Genomic DNA, 9,151 nt, shown 5'->3' with positions numbered 1-9,151 from the left:
GCTAAGTCCTGTGTAATTTCTTACATAGTCTCAAGTCCTATTTAGATAAGAATGTATTCCATAAGATCTTACATAAATATAACGTGACGTGACATTTACATAAACGTAACGTAACGTGACACCTACATAAACGTAACGTGACATTTCGCAAATTTAATGAGTTTTTATTTTTTTAAATTGAATGTGAAAATGTTGTTAGTTTATGTTGGTGTCACGTTACATTTCATATAAATATGATCTATGGTGCCATAGATATATAGGAAATTGAATGTTGCCATAGATATATAGGAAATTGAATGTTGCCATAGATCATAGGTGTCACGTTACGTTTATGTAGGTATCACGTTACGTTACGTTTATGTAGATATGTATAAAAAATTGCATGTTACTGTAGATCATAGGTGTCACGTTACGTTTATGTAGGTGTCTCCTTACGTTACTTTTATATAGATATGATCTATGGTAACATTTAATTTCCTATATATGGTTTTACTATTATTTATGATATTAACAACTAATATTGAGGATAAATTTGTTAACAAACTTCTCACAGGACTTATGGGAACATAAGTTTTTTTAGTAGGATCATATATAGTATAAGTCTCCCTAAGAGAAATTATAACTAATTTTTCCAAAAAATAATAAAGAAAAGAAAAAAAAGAATCTTGTCTTGTTTTTATAGAACAATATTAGTGAAACAACAAAATCGTGCCAGGTAGGGGTCGAACCTATGACTTTCTGCTTAGGAAACAGACGCTCTATCCACTGAGCTACAGGCGCCAACTCCCACTTTAAGGTTGGTTTGGGGTGTATTAAAAAAGTGTACTTTTTGTCTTTTTACGAAAAGATGTGCAGAAAAGTAGAGAGGTGATGTGATGGAAAAAAGATAAAAAGATAAAAAGATGAATTATATAGTAGATGACAAACAAGGCCTTAATCTGTCCATTATAAATATTATTAAACTATAATGAAGCAAACACACCATATTTGAACAGCCGTGGATCAATTGTATCGGCCACTAAAATCATAATTGTAGGGGAAAATTAGTAAAATTATTCCTCTCCAACCTTATATAGTAAGAGAGATTTAAAATATTCTTTTTATGAGATATTTATCAATAAATTTCATCTTACAAATAAATATTTTAATTAGTCCCAAATTTTTTTTATTGATCTGTTAAGTCCTATTAGTGGAGAGTTTCTTTCCATGTAGTCCTATTTTTTATTTTGGTAGTATTTTGATAAACAATTGTACCATTTTATTAATATGACAGATATGACATAATATTTTAATGTGGTAGGTATTAGTGTGACACCCCAAAAAACTTAAAAACTCTTTAATGTATTTTTTCTAAATATAACAACGTGGCCGGTATGATGTGAAACTCCAAGACTTTTACTCTAAAGAAAATAGAAACTCTTTAGTGTACTTTTCTCTAATGTGGCAATGTGACTGGTATGATGTGACACTTAAAAAAAATAAAAATTCCTTAATATACTTTTCTCAAATGTGACTACGTAACGGATATGATGTGACATTTCAAAAAAAATACAAACTATTTACTGTACTTTTTCCTAATGTGAAAACATGACAGGTATGATGTGACACTTCAAAAAAATAAAAACTTCTTAGTGTACTCTTTTTAAACGTGACAACGTGGCGGGTATGATGTGACACTTCAAAAAAAATAAAACTCTTTAGTGTACTTTTTCCTAATGTGATGATGTGGCAGGTATGATGTGACATTTCAAAAAAAATAAAACTCCTTAGTGTACTTTTCTCAAACGTGACAACGTGACGGGTATGATGTGACACTCTAAAAAAATTAAAAACTCCTTAGTGTATTTTTTCCAAACGTGACATACAAACACTTCAACGTAACGGGTATCATGAGACACTCTAAAAAAAATTAAAAACTCTTTAGTGTACTTTTTCCAAATATGATACTCTAACGTGACGGGTATTATGTGACACTAAAAAACTCTTTAATGTACTTTTTTCCAAATGTGACATTCCAATGTGGCGGGCAAATGAGTCATTACACATCCAAAATGACTACATGGATCACAAGAAAAAATATGAGACTATATGGATTACAAGTCCAAAATATGAGACTTATTGGTCAATCTCCCTTTTTTTATTAGTTACGGTCCCTCAATAAAATTTCTCTGTGTGGGCTCGAAATTTCTCTGAATCGAGCACAAATTTCTCCTAATCAAATTTTCTCTGTGAAAATGTTAAGAGACCCCAACTACTATGAAATTATTATATTTTCTTTATCTTATAAAATTTTAATATCAAGAACTTTAAAAAAATTCCCTACTTATAGACTAAGGGTTGGTTTGGCATAAACTAAATAATACAAAAAGTCAAAAAGTCACTATCCTATTTAAATCACATCATCTTATTTAAATCACATCACCTCTCTAACACATCACATCAAACCCAACCCAAACCCAACCCATATAAGTTAGTAAGTCAAAAAGTACATTTTTTTAGAACATTCCAAACTAACCCTAAATTAGATTGGATTAACACTTTTATATTTATTAGTTCTGATATTTTACACAATTCCCACATCTTGCTCTCTTTAAAATCACTAAAGGAATATGGTGAGAGATTAACAAAAGGGAATTTCTCAAAAGTTTGGCAGGGTACTCCAATATAATACAGGGGATTTATTGTTTAATAGATTCTCTGATAAATAGCAGAGTCTTTCATCAAACGTAGATTTTAAAAAAAAAAAATTTACTAATTATCAATTTCAGTAATAATTTGAAAAATTCGTCCACAAAACGTCACTAATTATAAATTTTAGTGAAAATAGTTTTAAAAATCTTTACAAAAAAATGTCACTCATTGTTAGTTTTTAACAAGTTCAAAAAATTCTCTAAAAGTCTTTTTTAGCAACGGTTTTAATAAAATCAACTTTCAGCTATGAATTGATAGAATTTAATAAAAATTAAGTATAACTATTAAGATTTGCTAGTAATTTACCTTAATGTTACGACACTAACACTAAATAATTTTTCTAACGAATGTGAGAGAGGCGTGTGAACCCCGCACATGTGAGCTCTCACATTATTATGTAGAAGTATTATTAAGATATAGAAAAATGCTTGCTACCCCACCCCGCACATGTGAGCTCTCACATTATTATGTAGAAGTATTATTAAGCCTCCGTTTGGGAAGTGGGTTGGCTTTTTGGCTTTTTGACTTTTTTGGCTATTTTAGCCTGGGCTAAAAAGCTTGGTTTGGGAAAGACTTTTTGACTTTTTGGCTTTTTTAACTTTTTTTGTGAGAAAAGAGTGTAATGATTATGGGTTTGATGTGATGTTTTGTTTGTTGTGGCTAAAATAGTCTATTTTGTCTTTTGTGACTATTTTAGCCCCAACTCAACTTGCCAAACACCACCTAAGATATAGAAAAATGCTTGCTACCCCCAGCTGGGGGTGACACCCAGTGAGGTGTCAGCTGGGGGTTGGTTCGGAAAAAACTGTTTTTTTTTTTTTTTTTTTTTTTTGATTTCTGACCAGTGGGGGCGCGCCACGTCACTGGGGGCGCGACCCCCACTGGGTGTATGAAGCAAGGTTGTTAAGATTATTAGGTTTATTAACTTTTCTCATAATGGTTTAAGGTTGCCACAAAATAGTTGTTAAGAGTCCATATACCATCATCTAGGAGTGATCAGTGAATATATCGATCCGTCAAAATTGACCGAACCGAACCGAACCGCCGCATTTTGGACGGATGCGTGATGACGAGCGGACGGTTGCGGATTGATTTTCTCCAATCCGCCAATTTGGCGGACGGATGGCGGATTTGAGATTCCTTTGGCCGCAACCGAACTGTCAAACCGCGAGCACCCCTAATAATTTATAAGACTTTATGTTTTCAATTTATTTAAATATTTTTTTTGTGTTTTTAATTGAAAAAGAGTTTAAATATTCTGTTGAAAAAAAGTTTTCAACTTGAATATATTTTTGAATTGAAAAAAATAAACGTATTATTTATCTATATTTTTTTGTTTTTAAATTTAACTCTAAAAATAATAAATAGAAAATATGATATATGATGGTTGGTTTTTGTTTTCAAAAACATATATAGATGTAACAATACAGAGACATACAATATCTACTACTGCCCTGTCCATGGTTTTGGTGGTTTGAATTGTTATTATATTTTAAGAATTACAGATTGTAATACTTTATGTGGATGAATCATACTGTCATTGTAATATATGGATGAGCCATGCAGTAATTGTGATATTTTAAAATTTCAAACTTTCTTTTTTTGGATGAGACATACAGTGATTATAATAATTTTTTAAGTCACTGACTGTAATACATTCTTTTTTTTGAAGAAGTGCACAAGTTGAATTATGTTGAAAATTTATAAAATCTTAAACCGCCAAACCGATTCGCATCTATCCGCCAAACCACCAATCCGCTCAATCCACATCCGCCGGATTGGCGGACGGATGCGGATTGATTTTCTCCAATCCGCCAATCTGGCGGACGGATGGCAGATTGAAGGTTCCGCGGCCGCAACCGACCCGTGCCCACCCATCATCTACTGAAAGAATAGTACTATTGTATACATAAATTGATATTTTGCCAGATTTTCTTCCTATTAGACACAAAGTTAGCAGGGTGCACATTAATAAATACGAGACCCGTGCCTTTATGAATCCGGATCCTCGGCCGCCCAGCAGCCCCCCAGAGAGGAGGGGAGGGGAAGGGAGCTCGCTGGATTTTGGGGTCCGGATTCGCCGTCGCAGGTCGTCGAGCTCGCCAGCCGTCCGATCGTCGCCCGATCCGCCGTCGCCTCCGCCTCCGGCCCGCCTCCGCCTCCTCCTCCTCCTCCTCCCCCGGTGATTATGGCCCCCTCCAGTCCGGCCCACCGGCAACTCCCTCTTCTTCTCCCTTCCTCTCTCTCTTCTTCCCCTCCCCTCCCCCTCTCTCTCTCCCTCCCCTCCCCTCCCTCTGGTTCTGTTCGAACGAGGAAGAAGAAAGAAAAAAAAAATCAAAAAAATCCCAAAACGACGTCGTTTTGGGGGCTGCTGGAACGGCCGCCGGGAAGGGCGGCCGAGAATCTGGACTCTGCCTTTATGTCTATTGATAAAAAAATCAGAAAAGAAATCTGTTTATGTATATGATTTTCCTCACCATATCCCTTCACCCATATGGCAAAGAAAGTACTCATTCAATGGTAATGCCTTAATTCTTTATGCTGAGTTGCTGACACAAAAGTGTTAATTTGATTACTACATAATACCTTTTGATTACTCAAGCACAGTACAAAGCAGCCAAGGGGGTTCTCTCACCCTTGACCAACTCTTTATAATAAACTGCAAACAACCCATACTTCCCATCAATTGCACAACTTCATCAAGTTTTTTGGTTAATTTGATGTCTCTTTTTCTCTTCCTTATTCTACTCTCCTTTGGGTTCATTCATGAACATAGTAGGGAAGATCAGTACTACTACTGAATTCTGAATAGTCTTTTCTCTTCTTCTTGCTTATCTTTTTTCACAAGTCTTCCTCTATTTTGTTTGTTGAATTTAGCCTCAAAATAAAGCTATGTAAAGAAAAGAAAACTACTTTCCCACCTTCTCTGAGCCGATTCTTGGGAATCAATCTCTTTTCCAAACTGGGTTTCAGTTTCTCTTACAGTTTTAGATTAGTTATTTTTATTTTATTATTATCATGATTCTCTTGATTCTGAAAACGTGAGTCGTTTCCAAATTCTTCAATTTATGCTATTTAGCAAAAGTGTATTCTGATTCTCTGTAATTGATTCTGAATTCAAGTCTCTTTTTTCTGCATACACTATATTCCTTCACTATATCTGTTTGAATACTTGAATTAATATTCTAGTAAGGATATTGACTGTCAAGTAGTAGTAGATTAAGGATTTCAATCTAGATGGAAACTCTTTGCCAGTCTTTGTATTTTTCGAACTTGAATATGTTGATGCAAGAAAGCAAGAGCCCAGAATGGACTAAAGAAGAGAACAAAAGGTTTGAAAGAGCTCTAGCGATGTACGACGAGAAAACTCCTGACCGGTGGCTAAAAGTGACGGCCATGATTCCTGGGAAGTCAGTCTATGATGTGATGAGGTGGTACAAGGAACTGGAAGCAGATGTTAGTAACATAGAAGCCGGTCGGGTTCCATTTCCGGGGTACGTCACTTCCTCTGTCACAATGGAGATGGTGGATAATCACGGGTTTGATGGGTTTAGAAAGAGGCCGTTGACAGGTCGATCCTCAGATCAGCAGAGGAAGAAAGGGGTACCTTGGACAGAAGATGAGCACAGGTGAGAGTTCTCTTCATGACTATGCAAATTTTGGATAGGAAGCCAGGTCCTTTTGTTTTGATTGATAACTTTGTGTTAGGATCCATGGAAATTAAAAGAATTCTTTCCATGAAAAGCTGATATCAATTTGTCCTAACCATACAAGAAATGAATTGATCATTTGATGTTTATATCCAAATGAAAGATTTCAACTTTTTTTTTTTTTTTTTTGTCAGTAACAGTGGATATGGCCCTTCCCTTTTCACAGGATGCTACATTGTCACTCTTCCTATATATTTGTTTTGTTTGGTTGGAGAATTTGTTTTTCGAAGAGAACTCAAACCGTATACCCAACTAGGCCTTTTTCTATTTTTTTTCACTTGTACTTTCTCTGTGTTGGTTCATAATAACATGTGGGTTTTAATTAATTTTAACTGATATAAGGCGGTTTCTGATGGGGCTGCAAAAGCATGGTAAGGGAGACTGGAGAAATATATCGAGGAATTTTGTGAAGTCTAAGACACCAACTCAAGTGGCAAGCCATGCTCAGAAGTACTTCATTAGGCAGAATTCCGGAGCAAAAGATAAAAGGCGGCCTAGCATCCATGACATCACCACTCTTCATCTCCCAAACAAGAATGAACCTCTTCCACTGCCTATGCTTGCAGCACCACACACCACATCAAAAATATCACTCAACTGCTTGGACCAATCCAACTATGAAGGTGATGAAGCGGTTATGGTTCTTGACTCAACTCATCGTAACCCTTTCTTGCAGTATCCATATGAGATTGCTGCTGCTGCTGCTGCTTCACAGAGAGGCGCTCATGTCGGACCCCTCAATTCGTTGTTTCAGATGCAATCCGCCATGCAATATCAAGTTCGTGGATGAGCTACTAAACTTTGTAAAAGCCATCAGTGGTTTCATGTCATATGCTTCAAATTCTAAATGAATGAAAGACTCTTTTGGAGAGTTTTTAAGACCTAACTGGTTATGTATAAACTCTTTTTTGGGATGGTTAGATAGATTTGTATACTAGAAAATGGCAATCTAGAGTTCATTACGGGCAAAGACTTGGCATGCTTAGCATTGATCACATTCAACAAAATTTACCTATTTCAGACGAGCATTCGTGTTCCTTCTTTTCTTTTTCTTTTTTTTCTGTTTTTTTCATACATTAATTTTCTATTCAACTGCCAATCAAACCAACAAAGTCAATGAGTGAAGCCCTATGTCTCTTTCAAAAATGGCATATGTCGGCTTCAATAGGCTTTGAAGAATCATTTTCAATTTTCAATTTTCAAAGTTGTAGTGCGGATTCACTGTGTTTTTGAAGCCGGAATCATGGTTAAGACTGTTACGCGCACTCATTAAACTAAAATGTGAAGTTAGCCTATTAGGCGAGAGAGGCCATGTCATTAGGTGGCTGTGTCCGAATTAGCTGACTCACTTAGCACTATCTGTCAAATTCTTCCACACACACACAAACACACACAAAGAGAGAGTATCAGATTGCTTGCTTGGATTTATGAATCCAATTTGGCCAAGTTGACAGAGCTTCATCACCATCAATTTGTCAAGGCTGAGACTGCATTCCACTAATTTAGGCATCTTATGCTTTAATCCTTCCTAGAACAAAACCGACCCACCTAGGATTACTAGTATCCCCCTTGTTTCAACCAACTTTTTTGTTTTTTTGATTTATTCTATGGTTTCTCACGCTCCCCTAATCCAGTGGTCAATGGTGGAAAGCCTGTTGCATTAGCATTTTTAAGCTTCTTTTGCAAGTCTTTACAGGGTGTCATTGTGTTTGTGATTCTTAAGTTTTAGTTGCAACCCAACTAACATATGGGTTGGTTTTTCGGCTTTTTAATTTTTCAGTTATTTTAGTTTGAGACTAAAAAATTCCGTTTGTGATGAACTTTTTAACTTTTATTACTTTTATGAAAGAAAAAATGAAATGATTATAGTTTGAATGTAAAATTAAAAAGTTTATGCCAAACATTATAGCCTAAGCCTTCATTTGGCACATTAGCTTTTTGGACTTTTTGGCTAAAATATATAATCACAAAAAGACAAAATAAGTTAAAAAGCTAATAAAACAAAATGTCAAATCTAAACTATAATCATTTCATTTTTTCTCTCACAAAAATAAAAAAAAAAAACCAAAAAACTGATCCTAAACCCAGACAAAATAACTAAAAAGCCAAAAAGTTAAAAAAATCAACTCACGTCCCAAACGAAGCCTAAGGTTTTAAACTTGCCAACTCCATTAAAGTAGTCATTTGTTTAAATTTGGATTGAAAATTTAACAAATTTTGAAAATGTGTTCACACTTTGAACCAACCCAATCATGATTCGAGTTCAAGTAATTTGGCATTTCATAACGTATAGAATTGAGTCAAGCTAAGTAATAAATTATTCAAATTTAACTTAAAATCTTGATGAAATTTTAAAATATATTTAAACTTGATTTGTTTACGTAACTAATTAATCTCAAATGAATTTTTAACGATTCGAGTTTGAAAATTTGGGTTTGTTAAAGTCCTAAACCTAGCTAAACTCCAGGAAGGCTGGAAGGGGCGTAACTATGCTGAGATAAGGCATTCAAATTGCATTCCTGTTCATGAAAATAGAGCATCTTAGCTTTTTTTACTGAATAATTCTAGGTATTCCAAACTATTCCGAATTTTTCTTGAAAGAGATTGTGTGGTTGGGATTAGCGGTTGTTTGGAGTGTTCTAAATAAGTGTATTTTTTATCTTTTTGGACTAAAAAGTTAAGAAAAAAATATGAATGTTTGAGTTAACTTTTTGACTTTTTATGAAAAAATATGTATTAAAAAATTGTAT

At 34.7% G+C, this 9,151-nt stretch overlaps 1 protein-coding gene and 1 non-coding gene across 2 annotated transcripts; one reads left to right on the top strand and one right to left on the bottom strand.

Moving 5' to 3' along the window:
* Nucleotides 1–707: 707 nt before the first annotated feature.
* On the bottom strand, nt 708–780 carry TRNAR-CCU (transfer RNA arginine (anticodon CCU)). Its single transcript has one exon. It is a non-coding gene; the product is annotated as a tRNA-Arg (tRNA).
* A 4,370-nt stretch (nt 781–5,150) lies between these two features.
* Nucleotides 5,151–7,423, top strand: LOC114283727 (transcription factor DIVARICATA). Its single transcript, XM_028226605.2, has 2 exons — nt 5,151–6,320; nt 6,744–7,423. Exons 1-2 carry the CDS (start codon nt 5,929–5,931, stop codon nt 7,189–7,191), a joined length of 840 nt encoding a protein of 279 aa, XP_028082406.2. The 5' UTR covers nt 5,151–5,928; the 3' UTR covers nt 7,192–7,423.
* The last annotated feature ends 1,728 nt before the right edge of the window (nt 7,424–9,151 follow it).

Source organism: Camellia sinensis, chromosome 8, assembly GCF_055761805.1.
Source record: "Camellia sinensis isolate YWXY chromosome 8, ASM5576180v1, whole genome shotgun sequence".
Taxonomy (NCBI): domain Eukaryota; kingdom Viridiplantae; phylum Streptophyta; class Magnoliopsida; order Ericales; family Theaceae; genus Camellia; species Camellia sinensis.
The sequence above is the reverse complement of the archived record's forward strand: the minus strand, read 5'-3'. Positions and strand labels throughout refer to the sequence as shown.